The 19,065-nt window shown below is 38.0% G+C and overlaps 1 protein-coding gene and 2 long non-coding RNA genes across 3 annotated transcripts; 2 read left to right on the forward strand and 1 right to left on the reverse strand.

Moving 5' to 3' along the window:
• Nucleotides 1-1,237: 1,237 nt before the first annotated feature.
• Nucleotides 1,238-4,346, forward strand: LOC105421354 (peptidyl-prolyl cis-trans isomerase CYP23-like). The gene is made up of 4 exons (XM_088863795.1): nt 1,238-1,322; nt 1,878-1,917; nt 2,095-2,189; nt 2,289-4,346. Exons 1-4 carry the CDS (start codon nt 1,251-1,253, stop codon nt 2,349-2,351), a joined length of 270 nt encoding a protein of 89 aa, XP_088719921.1. The 5' UTR covers nt 1,238-1,250; the 3' UTR covers nt 2,352-4,346.
• An 8,960-nt stretch (nt 4,347-13,306) lies between these two features.
• On the forward strand, nt 13,307-15,785 carry LOC110007936 (uncharacterized). The gene is made up of 2 exons (XR_002282287.2): nt 13,307-13,931; nt 15,081-15,785. It is a non-coding gene; the product is annotated as an uncharacterized LOC110007936 (long non-coding RNA).
• A 933-nt stretch (nt 15,786-16,718) lies between these two features.
• Nucleotides 16,719-18,843, reverse strand: LOC105421299 (uncharacterized). Its single transcript, XR_966941.3, has 3 exons — nt 18,624-18,843; nt 17,208-17,270; nt 16,719-17,077 (listed from the first exon to the last, which is right to left on the reverse strand). It is a non-coding gene; the product is annotated as an uncharacterized LOC105421299 (long non-coding RNA).
• Nucleotides 18,844-19,065: the final 222 nt, after the last annotated feature.

Genomic DNA, 19,065 nt, shown 5'->3' on the forward strand with positions numbered 1-19,065 from the left:
AATAGGTAAGAGGGTCCTTCCTTCATGGTCTTGAAAGATACCCCTTGTATTGGCCGGGCCAGTGTTGCTTAAGGAACACCCATCAAAGTTGAGTTTGGTATGCCTCAGAGCTAGGGATTTCTACAATGAAGCTCGAGAACTGTAGATGAGTTTCTAAGAAGAGCATGGCCTTCTAGTTCTGGTGGAAGTCTCAATGGGAGAAGTTTCTGAATGTGGAGTTGTTTAAGGCCCATTAGATAATGGAGTTCTTGATAGTTATATAATATATTTGTTGCATGTTCTGTTCATACATATAATTCCTACAGTGGTAGATTATATAGTCCCTTTTGGGTTCTTTAACAGGTCATGAGTTACCTTAGTACTTACTATTCAATGAAGAAGAATGGCCTTGATTGAAATTACATTACATAAACTCATAAACTACAATAAAAAATACAAAAATTAAAATATTGTGTGATTATTAGATTTTCTTAATTTTCTATAAAATCTCCGTAAAATTTTTACTAGTTAATAAAAATGCTAAATTATTAGAGTATAATTGGTATTCTTATATTTTTAAGAAGATATTGAAATCTTTAAAAATTCATTTATTATAAAAATATTGAAATTTTAAAAATTATGAAATAACAAATTTTTAAAAATTTGTTTATTAAAAATTCATTTAAAAGTATGATATTATATAGAATGCGCTTCAGACCCAGGGAGTCCTAGTTAAGTGCAGTTAAAGGAGCACAAGTTTTAGCTACATGGAACTTGGACCGACTGAACGCATTATTCAGTCTTAGGAAATTGGGATCAAAGTCTCCAACATTATGGAATCTCAATTTCCTAATTTTTGGGGGTGTGAAGACGATGATCTGAACCTAGGGACTTTTTAGCCTTTCACAGTCTATCGCTCTCGATCTGATTCCAGAACGCTCCCAATCCTGTTCCCAGCAACTATGAAATGAACATCACTTGGGAAATTTGCATACCCTGAAGTACTCAATCGAATGGATATATGTTTCCCAACATGTTGATAAAGTCTATATTATCAATGCTAATAGAAATTTCTCAAAAAAGCTGAGAGCGTCAAATAATCTACAAAAAGGTTACTTTTGAACAAACCAAGCTTTGTGACTTAGGAGTCAAACTTACGTTCCTTGAGGCAGGGTTGGTAACTAGATTTCCGTATCTTTAACAATCTGCAACAACCCCCTGGCACCAAGGAAAAAAAGAATCAGAAGAAGGATATCTTGGTCCAACAGGGAATGGTCATATACAATAGCATGCACATCTTCATGCATAATGGGCATGTCGGCTTATGTTCTATATTGCACATTGTATGTAAGCATGTGTTTATTAGTTTGTTTTCTCTTCACATTTTAATGGTATGGGTATGGATAACAAAAACGCATTTTGGTTGGTGCCATTTATTAACCAAATATTTGGCTGGTCATCATATCTGGATGTCTAAAAATGTAATGATTTTCTTGATCATCTTCTACCTTTTTGTAAATATTCTGATCCAGATAGTGCATCATCCTCATTTCCCATCGTTCTAGGTGATGCTCCCCATCTAGATGGAGAGGTATTCTCCATAAATGTTCACTAGCATCTTCATGAAATGGTTTATCTCCATTAACTTGGATTTGATCTATTGCTACCTTTTGTAGTATGCAATATTCGGTAAAGTAACTAGCGGTGATGAGACATTAAGAAAACTTGAAGAGCTTATTATAATATGATCAAGATTGAATGGTTGTTAGCATCCATACATATTATCTGCTTGGAGACTCAGAAGTTTCCCATGTTTTCTAATAATATATAAGAACCATTTACTTTCGTAATAAACATATTGAGGACCAGCCCTAATTTTTGTCCTTTTGGTCTTCCAGCCAATGGAGCGAATCACTATTCTATCAACATACTGTTATGGTAAGATTGAGCATGGACACATTTCTGGCGTTCGTGTTCAATATACTCCTTTTTTCATTAGTGTTCCATGTTCTTATTCTCCCATTAATTTCATATGGAAAGATTTTTGCAATTACTTCAGATATGTCATAAAGAACTGTCTAGAGATACAGGCTTATTTTGGAATTGTTGTGTTAGACAATGCAGAGAAAGAATCAGGGTTACGGTGTGAGCACGAGAGGTACATTTTGAAGAGAAGACTATCTGAGCCTACTCTCGAAATCGAACGACAGGTGAGAATAGGCAGTTTTCCGAAGGTTTTAAAAATACCATAATGTGTAGAAATTATGTACCCATGAATTATCACTAAGTGAAATTGTGCCCTTTTGCAGCGGATAAAATGCATATTGAGATGTAACATCGGCGCATTTGGTAGGTCTCTCTCTCTCTCATGAATGTTTTGTGACATGTATTTCTATATGACCTTTGGATAGAGTATGTGGCTCCTCCTATAGATGCAATTTTAATTGTATTTATGATGAATGTACAACGAATGGTACTCTCTCTCTCTGTGAGACTACATATGGCTAGTAAGCAAAGCCACAACCAATGCCTACCTTAGAATTAGATGTACCATATTGAAGAGAAGAAGAGAGCAAGTCAAAGTTACTTGGTTATCAAGTTAGTTTGGTGATAAGGCCTCATACTATTTACTTCTATCTCCAATAATCATACCATATTTGTCTCATGTAATTGTGTGATTGTTTTCTATATATAGATGTACTTATTGATGTAAATATTTATCCAAAAATTAGTGAAGATGTAGCCCATTGGGGCTTTGGATCTGTGGACGTAAGGCTTCGGCCTAAACCACATAAATGTTGTGTTCTCTCTTCTTCTCTCACCATTCAATGTCTGTGCAGGTATGCTCTCACGAATCTTAACATGGTATCAGAGCAATAGACTCATCGACTCAGATCACGCTTTCTCTCACCATTTTATCTTTGGCCATGATTTTTTTTTACGGTTCCATCTTGCTCAGACCCTCCATCTCCGCTATTCTCATCGTCCCCTTGACCCCCACCTTCTCGATCTCCAATCCCATCTTTCTCTTTTTGCTTTTTACAAGAATGCAAAAGCCCACTCTTTTGCCTCTACTTGAGTTCTACCATGTCTCTAAGAAAATCATTGGTTTGGCCCTCTGTCATATCATTATCAATCTCAAGAATTCCCGCCTTTAGAAGGAGCTTCAACCTATCAAGCCTCGCTTTATCGTCCTCACCAAAAAGGGTTATTGGTTGTTTGAGAAATCTTAGTCTCCGAATAACCTCTGGCCTAGGGAGGTCGAGCTCGTCAATCTTTTGCTCATCAAAGTTTTGTTTTTTGGCCTAAAACTTTTGGTTTTTGAGCAGATTTCTCTTTAATGACGGCTTTGGATTGGAGGTCCTTCTGCTTTCTGCTCTTCTTCACGGAGTTGTTGGAACTTTCTCTGCTCGATCTCTGCTCGCTTAGCAAATTTGCGGCCACCAAAGTCTGAGTTCATGCTCTGCCTCTTGCACTCCAACTCTTTCTTCAAAGAGATCCATCCCCTCTTTCTCTCTTTAGAATGGCAGAGATTACCCTTCACTCCCTCTCTAAAACCAGGCAAGAGAAATAATCCCTTCGACTTTCTTTCTCTCTCTCAACAAGGGCAGATGTTACCGTTTCTACTCTCTGTAGAACCAGGCGGGATGAATCATCCCTTCGACTTTCTCCCTTCTCTCTCTAGAAGCTCCTTTAGCCCTTTGGCAAAATTGGATCTGAGCAAGTTCGATCTGATTAAGGAAGATGAAGAAGTTCTAGAAGTCCTCCATCATTCCTTCTTCTAATCCTGCTCCTACTATGGATGATCATTGGATACAAGCTATAAAAAATTTGTCTAAAGCCATAGAAGATGTTTGAACTGAAGTACGTGATGTTTGAACTGAAGTACATGAGATGAATCAGGGAATGCAATGGTTGGAGAACAATGTTCCTCGTGAAGAAGAGGGGATGTAACGGTTGGATCGGAGGTTGCAGCGGTTGGAGAATAACCTTCCTCATGAAGAAGGTACTAGCAACCACATTAATCTTGCATCAGGAATTCCATGAAAAATCCAGGGTGTTAATTTCGAGCGTAACGAAGATTACAGGCCAGATCCGCGTCTTATAGAGCGACCACGAGATTTTGGTATTAAAGTTGATCTCCCAGAATTTTATGGTGACCTCTAGATCGAAGGTTTTATTGATTAGTTAAGTGCAAGTGAGAATTCTTTTGAATGGAGTGAATTGCCAAAGGAACGTAAGGTTAAACTTGCTGTTACTAGGCTCCGTGGGTATGCTGTGCCCTGGTGGGAGTAAGTTCGTGGTGGGAAAGAAAATATTACTGACTGACAAAAGATAAAAAAGAAATTGAAAGAAAATTTTCTTCCTATGGCTCATAAGCAAATTTGTTTTCAAGAACTCCAAAATCTTCGACAAAATAAAAAAAAAATTAGAAGATTATACCGGAGAGTTTTATTGATTAGTTGCTCGAAATGACCTCCAAGAGACGAAAGAACAAAATATGCTTGATATGTAAATGACCTTTAACCTACTATTAGGGATGATGTTTTTCTACATCGTCCATGGACTTTAAGTGAAGCTTTTCAACTTGCTTTATGAGTAGAAACGAAATACTAAGGGAGCACCTCATTTTTCTTTTCTTTACCACTTCTTCTTTTGTTTTTGGTTTTTTTTTTTTTTTTTTTGGGACTCCTTATTGCCAAAAGGCTAAAGGAGCTTCTAGAGAGAGAAGGAAGGGTAATCTCTGCCATTCTAGAGAGAGAAAGAGGGGATGGATCTCTTTGAAGAAAGAGTTGAAGAGAGAAAAGAGAAGAAGAGAGAACACAATATTTACATGGTTTAGACCGAAGCCTTACGTCCACAGATCCAAAGGCTCAACGGGCTGCATGTTCATTGATTTTTGGATAAATATTTACATAAATAAGTACCTCTATATATAGAGGATAATCATACAATTACAGGACACAAATATGTTATGATTCTTAGAGATAGAGGTAAATGGTAGGAGGCCTTATCAGCAAACTAACTTGATGACCAAGTAACTTTGACTAGGTCTCTTTCTATCTTCAACACTCCCCCTCAAGTTGGTGCACAGAGATCTGAAGCGAAGTGCCCAACTTGCCAAACTGAATCTGGATTTGGAGTCTTGAAACAAAAAAAAATTGCCAAAAAACTTGCTCTGCTCTCACTAGTATGTTTGAATAGTCTGCAAGAGCGAAGAGATGTGATCCGAGACACGTGATCACCAAACTTGATCTAAAGACCACTAAAAGTGTTACAAAGGCACAATAAAGAAGGCTCTGTGACAAATAAAGTGGCAACGAACATTGAATATTGGTGAAAACTTCTCATTGAAAAATCCACTAATCATGAATGTGCTCCCCTTGACGATGTCACTACAATAATGGTGTGATGAAGTCTTCTGCTACATGGTGAGGCGCTAGGAGCAAAAAACATGCTGGACAACTAAGAAATGCGCGAATACCGGAAAGAACTGATGTTCTTGTCTACATAACGATTACATTAGAGATGTTGACTTCATCGCTACTCATCTCATCTCCATATCTCCTATACTCTCCCCCTCAAGTAGGTGTGGATACGAAGAAACACCCAACTTGCAAAGTACATTTATTTATTTTTTGAGTACAATGATATAAACAAAAAATACCAATGAAATTGGGCTTCTAGACAATAGCCCACATCTTAAAAAAAAGTACCACTCATTTTTCTTTTCTTTTCCACTTCTTCATTTTTTTGTTTTTTGTTTTTTTTTGGGACTCCTTATTGCCAAAGGGTAAAGGAGCTTCTAGAGAGATAAGGAAAAAAGTCGAAGGGAAGTTTCCTCCCGCCTGAATCTAGAGAGTAGAAACAGTAACATCTGCCCTTGTGGAGTGAGAGAAAGAAAGTCGAAGGGAAATATTTCTCATGCCTAGTTTTAGAGAGAGAATGAAGTGTATCTCTGCCATTCTAGAGAGAAAAAGAGGGGATGGATTCTCTTTGAAAAACACATGAGGCAGAGCGTGAAGAAGAGCAGAAAGCAGAAAGAGCTCCAATCCAAAGCCACCATTAAAGAGAAATCTGCCCAAAACCCAAAAGTTTCAGGCCAAAAACCAGAACTGTGATGAACAAAAGATCGACGATCTCAACTTCCCTAGGCCAGAGGTTATTTGAAGATTGAGATTTCTCAAACAACCAATAACCCTTTTTGGTGAAGACAATAAAGCGAGGCTTGATAGGATGAAGCTCCTTCTAAAGGCGGGAATTCTTGAGATCAATAATGATATGCTAGAGGGCCAAACCAATGATTGCCTCAGAGACATGGCAGAACTCAGGTAGAGGCAAAAGAGTGGGCTTTTGCATTCTTGTAAAAAGCAAAAAGAGAAAAATGGGTTTGGAGATCGAGAAGGTGGGGGTCAAGGGGACGATGAGAACAACGGAGATGGAGGGTGTGAGCAAGATTGGACCTTAAAAAAAAATTAAGACCAAAGATAAAGTGGTGAGAAAAAGCGTGCTCTGAGTCGATGAGTATATTGCTCTGATACCACGTTAAGATTTGTGAGAGCATACGTGCACATATATTGAATGGGGAGAAAAGAAGAGAGAATACAACATTTACGTGGTTCAAACTGAAGCTTTACGTCCTCCATGGTCTCTTTGACTTGGTCTCTTCTTATCTTCAATTTGCTCAGATCAAATTCAAGAAATAGTCCTCCATAGTGATGAAGAAGAGATAAGGAGATCCACTTTGAATCAAATCATCCCTTCGACTTTTCCCTTCGCTCTCTAGAAGCTCCTTTAGCCCTTTGACAATAAGGAGTCCCAACAAAAAAACAAAAAAACAAAAACAAAAGAATGAAGTGGAAAAGAAAAGAAAAATGTGTGGTATTATTTTTTTAGATGTGGGCTATTGTCTAGAAGCCCAATTTCAATTGCATTTTTTTTGATATCATTGTACTCAATAAATAAATAAAATAAATAAATATATTTTGCAAGTTGGGTGTTTCTTCCTATCCATACCCAACTTGAGGGGGAGAGTATAGGAGATATGGAGATGAGATGAGTAAAGATGAAGTCAACATCTCTAATGTAACCGCTATGTGGAAAAGAACATCAGTTCTTGTCGGTATTCGTGCATTTTTCAGTTGTCTCGCGCATCTTTTGCTCTCAGCACCTTGCCATATAGCAGAGGACTTCATCACATCATTGTTGTAGTGACATCGTCAGGGGGATCACATTCATGATTAGCAGATTTTTCAAGGAGAAATTTTCACCAATCTTCAGTGTTCGTTGCCACTTTATTTGTCGCAGAGCAGTCTTTGTTGTGCCTTTGTAGCACTTTTAGTGGTCTTTAGACCAAGTCTGGTGATCAAGTGTCTCAGATCATATCTCTTCGCTCTTGCAGACTATTCAAGCACGTCAGTGAGAGCATTACAAGTTTTTTGGTAATTTTTTTGGTTTCAAGACTCCAGTTCCAGTTTTAGTTTGGCAAATTAGGCACTTCGCTCCAGATCTTCGTGCACCAACTTTAGGGGGAGTGTTGAAGAGAAGAAAAGAGCAAATCAAAGTTACTTGGTCATTAAGTTAGTTTGGTGATAAGGCCTCCTACAATTTACCTCTATCTCCAATTATCATACCATATTTATTTCATGTAATTGTGTGATTGTTCTTTATATATAGATGAACTTATTGATACAAATATTTATCAAAAAATCATTGAAGATGTAGCCCGTTAGGGTTTTGAATCCGTAAACATAAGGCTTCGGCCTGAACCACGTAAATGTTGTGTTCTCTCTTCTTCTCTCCCCATTCAATGTCTATGCATGTATGCTCTTATGAATCTTAACATACCCCATAGAGAAAAAATTGATGCAAGTATCAGGATCGGGTGATTTTGGAGATAAGGCCATGGACCTTTTTATGATTCTCTTTGTTAAAAAATCACCAAACCCAGCTCTATACTCTCTCGAGTCAAACATGGTGACTCAAGATGTGGAACCTAGCGAGCCTGGGTTCTAAATCACTAATCTAGAAAATGACAATGGGTGATCAAGAGGTCTAGTGCTATCAAATTTGTATCCATTGTTTGATCGCCGCTTCAAATGACAATGCAAATAAATGCAAAAATTTAAGGGCACGTTTTCCATGAGTCCATGGACTCGTGTAGAAATGTGGGCCTCTTAATAACTTATTTTTGAAATAGAATTTGATTCTAATTTTAGGGTGTATATAATCATTAACATGGAGATTATTAATCTCTAAAAATAAATAAAATTTAAAAACTAAAAATGATACTTTTTGGAGAAAATATTTGAATTGTTGATATAACTTTTTTTTAGACGACTATTATTTACGGGACCTAGTTTTGTTGGATGGTGTAGATCTCCCGTCCGCATAGTAACAGCTGCGGGCTTGGACGCACCAAACAATTTTTCAAAATTTAATTCTTTTGTAACTTCCATATAAACAATGCAAACAATGCAAACATTTAATTCGGTTCCAACTTGTAAAGAAACAATGCAGATAAAGCAAAATCACCCAAATAATGCAAAACACCTAGTTAAAACGCACTTGATCAGAAAGACCACTTAAAAAGGGATTGCAGCCTAAGGGGGGAAAAAATAGAAAAGCATTCAGGATTCACGTGAGAAGGGAAAAAGCCCATCTATTATGCAGACAAAATTCAGAGCTACTACTAGGCAAAAACAATGGGACAATCCTTATTCCTCCCACTGCTATTATTATTTTGCGTGAGAGAGAGAGCGAGAGGGGCACAAATATCTTGTGAGTTGAGAGTAAAATCAGAAGCACAACTAAAGAAAGACAGCAAAAGGCACAAAAGGTGTAACCCACATATAACAACTGCATATAGCACACATCGCCACCCATGCATAAATAAAAGGGAAATTTACGTATGGCCCGTAAAAAAATTTGTAAAACTAGATGCTCCTCTCATACCCAAAATTCACAAAGGTCGGTCAACCTCTTTTTTCTTTCAAAATTACCTCTCGATCTGAAGATGCCATCATTGGAATGCATTTTAATTTTAATTTCTTTTTTTTAGTTTTTTTCGTTAGTAGGGCAGTACCCAGGCGGTCCGAGGATCGAATTCTCGGACCACTTTCTGGTTTTAGAGCGGTATGAGGTCCACATCTTGGGGATGTGGACAACTCTTTCTTTTTAATTTTTTGAGAAAAGCATCGGTCTGAGGTTCCCATCCTCGGATTGCGCTATGTGTTATTTTTTGAGAAGAAATAGCAGTCCATGGATGGGAACTTGGGACCACTCTTTATTTCTTATTTTTTGAGATAAACAACGGAGGATGGTGACCTCAGACCGCTCTGTTGGTCCGAGGATTCGAACCTCGGACCGCCTAGGCATTGTTCCTAAAACTTGGGGCACCATCCTATTAACGCAAAAAACTAAAAAGAAAAAAATTAAAATGCTGTATGAGTATGACATCCTCGGACCCAGGGGTAATTTTGAAAAAACTAAAAAAAATAGTTGAGCCACCTTCCTTGTAATATTTGAGTAAAAAAGGAGCATTTTGTATTTTAGGTAAAATTTTCAAGTCCATACATAAATAACTCTAAATAAAAGAATGAGAATGACAATAGCTTACGTATCCAACCTAAACTTTCTGTACAACAATCAAAGGGATGCCGTTAGCACATGTAGAAATTTATTTTTGAGATGGATTTTTGGACTTAATTCTTTAGGACATGTAATCTCTAATATGGAGACCATGAATATTAATTCATAAATAAATTTTAAAAATTAGAAATAATTATTTTATTAAGAAAACATTTGGACCGTTATTTTTCATTGTTTTTAGAAGGACCACCTACTTGCATCCATCTGTAAGATAGATGCTTTATACTTTTGGACCACATATGTAGAAATGCGGTCCAGCCCGCATGAAACAATTTTCCTAATCAAAGTAATTCCACTAGCTTCATGTCAAAAATCACAAAACAAAGCAGTTCTTTGTGTATCCAACCCCTAACCATTGTCCTACATCAATGAGACAATTGGAACACACAAACTACCTCTCTAAAGCCAAGTACCACCACGTCACACTAAACCCTTATGCAAGTCCTAAATAGGAAAAATACATATACCTTGTCTTTCATATCATAATCCCAAATAACTCATAGGGTCAACCCATAAAACTCCTCTATGCTAAAAGAAAAAGATGTTTAACTTCACAAAAAAATCGGATTTTGCTAAGGAAAATAGCTTTGAAAATGTAAAAAGCTCAACAAATCCAAAAAACCCGGTAAGGGAAAACTTGATTAACAACATGAGTCCGATCCCTCCTTCTCGGATCGGGTTGAGGTGAAAGGCAAGAGTGACCCCTAGCTCAACAGTCATTGTCAAAAAGATGTTTGACGTCAGCCTAGGCTCGGAGGATGACCCAAAGATAACCAAAGTAGGGACCTCCCTGTCCCCCGAATAGCAAGACAAGATGAACGCTTTCTTTAGAGAATATCGTGACGTCTTTGCACGGCCATGCAGTGACATGCCTGGACTAGACCCTGATCTAGTTGATCATCACCTCAGCTTACACGAAGAGGTGACCCCAGTCAAGCAAAAGGCATGGCGACTAAAGACCAATCTAGAACTCAAAGCCAATGAGGAAATCGATAAACTCTTAAAGACAAATTTCATCTTGCTCATCAATTCTTCTGATTAGATGGCCAATATAGTAGCTGTCCTCAAGAAGGACAGAAGAATCCGAATGTATGTAGACTTCAAGGATCTAAACAAGGCGTGCCCAAAAGACGACTTTACATTGCCTAATATAGATGCCCTAGTCAACAATACTACTGAACACAAACTGCCGTCATTCATGGACGACTTATCAAGATAGAACTAGATCCGCATGGCTAAGGAAGAGTAGATAAAGACATCTTTCATTACATCATGGGGAACATACTGCTATCAAGTCATGCCTTTTGGACTTAAGAATGCCGGAGCTACATAGCAAAGATCCATGACCTCTATTTTTCATGACATTTTTCACATCAACATGGAATACTATGTGGAAGACATCCTAGCCAAATCCAAGACTAGGGACGACCACTGAGCCAACTTAAAACTGGTATTTGATTGACTCCGAAGATACTAACTCAAACTCAACCCATAGAATATGATTTTGGAGTCACTTTAGGAATATTGTTAAGCTTTATCATCAGCCAGAGAGGCATTGAGGTAGACTTATTAAAAATCTAGGCTATTCACAATATGCCACCTCCTAGAAATATAAGGGCAATTCAATGCCTACAAAGAAGAATACAAGCCGTAAGTCATTTTATATCACAATCAGCGATAAATGTGAACCCTTCAATCAGCTTTTGAAAAAAGATATGCCATTTGTATGAGACGGAAAATGCTAAGAAGCGTTCGACTGAATTAAACAATACTTGTCGAACCCATCGCTATTTAGCCCACCTGTTCTTAACAAACCCCTATTCTTGTACCTCTATGTGAAAGATAAGACAATGGGGACTACATTCGAGCAATATGATGATCAAGGAAGATAACAAACCATCTACTACCTCAACAAGAACATAGTCATCTACGAAACCCAATACATGGATGTCGAAGAACACTGCCTTGCTCTCTTATGGGCAACTCAAAAACTAAGGCATTATGTTTTATCACATTCTATTGAACTCATCTTAAAGATGGACCCACTGAAGTACATCATTGAAAAACCAATCCTCAATGGATGACTGGCCAAATGGCGTATGCTCTTAAGTGAGTTCGAGATTGATCACGTCACCCAGAAATCAGTCAAGAGGAAAGCAATTACGAATCACTTAGCGGAACATGCGATTCTAGATGACGTGCTGGTCAACACTGACATGCTCGATGATGACCTCTTCAACGTAAATGATCATTGGGAATTTCACTTCGATGGCGCTAAGAATAAATATGGGGCCAGTGTAGGTATTATCCAATGCTCTCCAGAAAGGATTCTGTTGCCCACGGCCGTAAGATTGAACTTCCATTGTATAAACAATGTCATGGAGTTTGAAGCCTTAATAATAGGGCTCGAAAATTCCACTGAACTTTGAATCAAAAGATTACGAATCATCGGCGACTCCCCACTCGTAATTAGCCAAGTCCAAGGAGCATGGAAGATACAAGAAGGAAAACTGATTCCCTACCAAGAGAAGGTAGGGAGTTTGATAAGGAACTTCAAAGAAATCACTTTTTAACAATTGGCTAGGCCAAATAATAGATTTGCAAACATCTTAGCTACTCTGTCTTTAAGAATCAGCATCCCGCCAGAAATGAGTGTCAAACCCTTCTACATAAGACACAAACACGACCCCTCTCTTCATAATACAAAAATAGAAGAAATTGATGAAGAAAGAGAAGAAGTATGAGGAGTCTTCTCCATAATTGCACAAGTTCAAGCACAAGCAGACCTTGGTAAGAAAGCCCTAAGAAGATTCTCAGTAAATTTTGTTATCATAGGCAACCAAGTGTACAGGAAATCCTTTGAAGGAGTGCTCCTAAGGTGTGTCGATCACTCTGAAATCAATCAAATCCTTAAGGAATCGCATAATGAAGGAGGACATCCTGGGGCAGCAGCCCTCACCTAGAAATTAGGTGTTAAGGTTATTACTGGACCACGATCGCAGAAGATTATTGGAAGCATGCAAAAATTTGCTCTAAATGAAAAATTTACGGGGATCTCATCCATGTGCCATCTATACCGCTAAATTTGACGCCACCCATATGTCCCTTCACTAGGTAGGCCCTCGATGTCATAGGACTGATATCCCCCAAGGTATCAAGTGGACATAGGTTAAACTCCAACAACCGTTGAATACTTCACCAAGTGGGTTGAAGCTCCATCCTTCAAAAAAATTGAGGGATGGCATGTAACCTAGTTAATTAAGAACAATACAATCTTCAGGTTCGGAGTCCCAGAAGCAAGTGCCATAGATAACGAGACAAACGTATATATATATATATATATATAAACTCCTATAGACGAAATGCTATAGTGTTTCTCCACCGCCACAGACTTGCTATGTCCGTGGCGGTTTATTGAAAGGATCTGCAACGAAGGATGCCTTTTTTTGCAGTTTCGAGTGAAATTTTTGACTGCCATGGCCATGTTAGGTCTGTTGCAGTCGAAAAAAGCATGCCGCTAGATTTTTTCGAATGGTGATGAGCCTATGGGTGAAGACACTATTCATTTTCGCCCTTTTTTTTGATGGTGGGAGAAGACACTATTCATTTTCACCCACAGGCATTGCACACACACACACATATATATATATATATGGGAAAAGCTGAGGTTAGCCCCCTCGCGCACCCCATTGAACTACGCCCAACGGTCGTGATCAAAAAATTCGAAATCGATGGTCAGGATGGCTTAGCCGTCCACTCTCTTTTTTCAATGGGGCACTGACACATGATTAATGTTAGCCTCTCTCTCCTATTCTCTCTCTCTTCACGGACCTCCCTCTCTCTCTTCGCAGACCTCCCTCTCTCTCTCTTTGCGGACCTCCTTCTCTCTCTCTCTTTGCAGACCTCCCTTTCTCTATGTTCGGCAGTAGCAATGGACACGATGCAGTAGTAGAGATAGACGCGATGGTAGCGATACAGTAGCCATTGAAGCCCCTGGGCTTGGGCATCGCCCCTCTCTCTTTATCAGCCATTGAAGCCCTCTCAGCCCACACAGAGGAATGAACACCTCTCTCTCTGTAGTTGCAACAGCAGCAACGCATCCCTCTCTCTTTTTCTATATACAGCCATTGAAGCCCCTGAGCTTGGGCATCTCTCTCTTTTTAGCAACTATTGAAGCCCTCTGAGCCCACACAGAAATAGAAGCCCTCTCGTTTTTCACCACTAGCAACTATTGAAGCCCTCTCGCTCGTTCAGAAAAACCCTGGCTGGCCTCCCGACTGTAGCCCACCCCATCTCTAAAGGTTCTCTCTCTCTCTATTTGACTCAGTCAAATACAATCTGTTGACTACAATTTCCATCGATTAGGGGTTTATTAGGGTTTTTAGACAAAACCATGAGGACCACATGCATCTCTGTTTTGGATGAGATAGTTTCTCGTTTGGATTTGTGTTTCCTGTGAACAATAGAGAGGGAGAGTGGTTGCTATTGTTTTTTGAGGTTCAGGTGGGTTTCTAGACTGGTCATCCTAAGATTGAATGGGAAATCGAAAAATTGGATCATATAGATTAGAGAGAGAAATAGTGAATTCATCGAAGCTGCATGTTCTATATTCTGGAATGTGGGTTTTTTGTTCGTTTGCTTGAAACATTTTATCTGATATGATATAAAATTAATTCATTAGATTTGGGAGAGTTTTTTTTGTTGTGTTATGATAATTTGGTGAAATGTTGATAATTCCTTATTTACATGTTTAAGACAAAATTAGGTCCATTACACACGAGCAACAAATATTGTTACAGCACACCATGCCACTTATTTAGTGTTAAAACAAATAAAAATTAATGCCAAATTGGTTTTCTACGCAATTTTGCAAGAACCCAGGTACTCTCACATAATATTTTTTTTTCATTAGATAAATCAATTTACTCATTGATTGCTGAGTAAGTTATCTATCATTTGATATATACAAGATAAATCTCAAGGCAAAAAAAAAAAAAGAATGCTTTGGTTCAACTAGGTACACATACATAAAACTGAAACAGTTGAGGGTTAAATCCCAAATGTCAGATCTTGCAAAATTTAGCCAAATTTGTAGTGTTCTTGTTTGGATACAATGTTCGGGAAGCATTGCCCATTAATTTTTCTTATAATAAATAAAAGAACTCGAAAAAAGCATTTCATTGCTAGTGTAGGTACAACACAACACACTCCAATCCTAAGAGTGACCCATCTTAGTGTTGTTCTTGTACATGCAAGCTTAATTTTGAGGTAAGCTAAATATTTTTGGGAGAATTTAAAACCTTCTTACGGAGCGAGTGTTGAGATCCAAAACTCTTCTTGCAAGAGTTTTAGTTGCTTAACTTTACAATTTCAAAGAAATAGAGAGGCCTTTTAGTTGATGAATACTGAAAATTACTCATACTAATGTTTAACCACTTTCCATGTTACAGATTGATTACATTCTAGGCAAGAACCCACGAAAGATGAGCTATATTGTGGGTTTCGGAAACCACAACCCAAAACATGTGCACCATAGAGCAGCTTCAATCCCTAAGAACAAGATCAAGTACTCTTGCAAGGGTGGGTGGAAATGGGGATGGACACGCCCAAGCCTAACCCAAACACACTTGTGGGGGCAATGGTGGAAGGACCTGACAAGCACGATGGTTTCAAAGATAGAGGAAACTACAATTACATCGAGCCCACTCTCACTGGGCAATGCTGCTTTGGTTGTTCTCTTCGGTGAGTCACATTCCATCGACAAGAATATCATCTTCTCTGCGGTGCCACCCATGTTCCCTATTCCCCCGCCACCTCCGACTCCTTGGAAACCTTGAGACAGAGACAAATAGAGAGATATAGAGGGAAAGAGCCACCACCATCCTTTTTAGGATGGCGGTGTTTACTTGTTCTTAAGCTAGAAAGAGAGGTTGGCTAGAGAATGAGGAGAGGTTACATGAGATCTCTGAAGTTGGGGGTTTGCTTGTTCTTAATCTTTAATGTGTTCATAGTTTGTAGGTACAATATTCTTGATTGTTTCTCACTCTCTATGTGCTTTGTGTGACATATAGAGTGAAACTGTGTATTTGCTACTACTTTTTGACTCCCCAAAGAGGGATGCTAATGATAAAAGAATTATGAAATTTGTGCTCCTCCTTTTGTGCATTTGGTTTCAATATTTGTGAACTCTTTTTAAGTCCTGGGACTCTTATTTGAGCAAGATTTCTATAAAGATCCAAAAAGGATGCTTAAACTAGAAGATATTAGACTTAATTTGATTTGTAAGCCATTCCAAAGCAGAGCATTTGGAGTCTTTCATCACCTTGATTCTTATGAGAAACTTGTGATCTTGTGCAGTTTAGGCCACTTCAGAAACTACCCAAAACATATTTTGTGGTTGTTTTACTATTGCCAGTAGTGACTGCTTGAGATGCACAAGTGCGCTATACATTGGGTAGAAAATCTACTTAGGAGTATTTGTTTGATCTAAAATTTTAGGATTCGATACAGAATCACTAGAATGTTCTCAGCGAAGAAAACTGGATATTATAAGCACTTAGATTTCACTGTCCAACTACGGGTTGATTTCCATTCGATCTTGGGACATTATATTTTTAGGCACTCAACAGAATGCTTGTGAATCCTTTTTTTGTTTTTTTTTTGATGAGAATGGTAGTTTGATCAAAAGGAGGATCTAGGCATACCACCTTTGAGGGATATGTAGGTGATCTCAATGAAATGAGCATGGAAATTTGCTGAAAAATGCATCTAAAACTCCTTGCTCATTTTAGCCAGAGAAATTCATGTAGCTTGGGCTTATAGTTTAGCGGCCAAGAGCAGGAAAAAGTTTATATAAGGTGCCAACCTTATATTGTAGAAGTAAGGAGCGCTTGAAAAATCTATCTGAAAGGTTGTTCAGATATCAAAACCCTATAGTTAATCATCTTGACCTTGAGGTTTTACACTTAACAAATTGAAAGACTCACAATTAGCGAGACGGGCTCTAGTGACAATATATAGCATCTGATAACAATTTGAAATACATTCTACTCATCTAAAAACCTTTCAAGAAACAGGTTGACAAATTATTTCCATTGTGATAATACATTGCATTTGATAACTATAATGTTACATACAATTCATCAACTACCAGCCAAATGGGGTAGTCCATTCAATAACAAAATTGTTCATATAAAGTTCAGTAGTCCTGCCCATTATCAAATAATAGTTCGTTCCTTGTACCCAATCACCTTACATATCACCTAACAACCCAAAAAGAAGTGAAAAGAGTACAATGCCATATAACCGATATCTTTTTTTTGAGTGAATGGCTTAAAACCTACATCAAGAATGCCAATAGTTTAACAACAAATTTTTTTTTTTTTTAAAAAAAGAAGCAACATAGCCCCTCCTTTGAAGTTGTTCCATATGAATTTGTCCTCTTTGCCTAAGACATAAATCACATTTTGATGAGTGACAATGGTGTTCCAAATGAAAGTACAAATACGAACTTACATGCATATACAAATGTTTTAAAATGAACTTGCAAACGTGACTTCTAAACAATTGCTTCTTACCATCAACTCACATCTGCTGCCTTCTTATGGGTCCGAAGCTTATTACGTGTTTTGTCCTTAGCACTGTAAGAGGAAGATAAAATTGTAACAAATAGATACTACATACTTGAGATATAAACTCAATGCAACAGGGACGAAAAAACCCAATGGCCAAAAACAAAACTGCAACAAAAAAGAAAAAAGGGAAACAAAATGGGACATAAAGACAATTGAAAAAATAAATAAATGTTTGCAACATATGTATTATAATTTCCAAGAGTAAGTGATTCACTATATGGTGCATCAGATGCCACATGAAGATATTGAATAAAAATAAGAAACTCAATTTATTTCAATTTTAATAATACCAATCATGCATTCATCAGGCCATAAGTAACATGTTAATTTGTAATTTTGTAGCGTGCACTAGCAGCATGCATTCATCAGGCCGCAAGTAACATTTTCCGCAATTGTAGTTCGATACAAATTTAAACATCATCCATCCTGTCCTGAAAAAGGAGTACTGATGGTAATTACAAATATTATACAAGTATCCTGATACTCATTCGCCTTCAATGGAATCCATTTTTGTTTCCATTGTTACTATAAAAGAATTGGTAAGCCATTAAACAATCCTGCTCTATGTTCCTAAACAAGCACATTTCTAACAAAATTCAGCCAATATTTTATGCCACATTCATGTAATATTCATTTAGGGAATAAGGTAGCAATGGACGAGGAAGAGTATATACAAAGGCATATATATTCCCAGATATTTGCATCTACAAGATATCTTTATCGGGTATTGTTTACCTCACCATGCAATGTAAGATCACCATTATCACCAATTACATTTTACAAAACTGGAAGTGCATGAACATCCATTCACCACAATGGGGTCAAGAACCCATGATGCTCTCAATTTTTAATACCCGTAAAGATACATGAGAAAAAAGAAGAAGAAAGGTGTATGGAAGTAAGGAAGCTAGGAGACTTCTTCAATGGAAAACCTCAACCAAACAACTCGAGTCATCTGATTTCAACTAGTCGCACCAGAGCTTGATCTCATTTCGAATTTTTTCACAAAATTGATCTTAGATCAGTTCTATATAACCAATTTGGCATTCTTTTTTATTTGTTTTAACACTAAATGAGCAAGTGGCATGGTGTGTTGTAACAATATCTGCTGCGCATATGTAATGGACCTAATTTTGCCTTAAACAGTTAAATAAGGAATTATCAACATTCACCAAATTATCATAACACACCAAATTATCAAAACAGAGATGCGAAAGCATCTAACACATTTGTATCTCATCCAATACAGAGATGCCTGTGGTCCTCATGGTTTTGTCTAACCCCAATAAATCCCAAATCGATGGAAATTGTAGACAACAGATTGTATTTGACTGAGTCAAATACAGAGAGAGAGAGTACCTTTAGAGATGGGGTGTGCCACAATTGGGAGGCTAGGTAGGGTTTTTCTGAACGAGCGAGAGGACTTCAATAGTTGCTGATGGTGAGGGACGAGAGGGCTTCTATTTCTGTGTAGGCTAAAAGGGCTGCAATAGTTACTAATAAGAGAGAGATGCCCAAACTCAAGGGCTTCAATGGCTGCATATAGACAGAGAGAAAGGGATGCGCTGCTGTTGCAGCTACAGAGAGAGAGGTGTACATCCTCTTTGTGGGCTGAGAGGGCTTCAATGACTGATAAAGAGAGAGGTGATGCCCAAGCCCAGGGGCTTCAATGGCTGCTGCATCACTGCCATCGCTACTGCTGCATCGTGTTCATCGCTACTGCTGAACATAGAGAGAGGTAGGTCCGTGAAGAGAGAGAGGAAGGTCTGTGAAGAGAGAGAGAATGGAAGAGAGAGGCTAA

The sequence above is a fragment of the Amborella trichopoda genome, chromosome 4 (assembly GCF_054954075.1).
Source record: "Amborella trichopoda isolate Santa Cruz 75 chromosome 4, AtrichopodaSantaCruz75HAP2 v2.0, whole genome shotgun sequence".
Taxonomy (NCBI): Eukaryota; Viridiplantae; Streptophyta; class Magnoliopsida; order Amborellales; family Amborellaceae; genus Amborella; species Amborella trichopoda.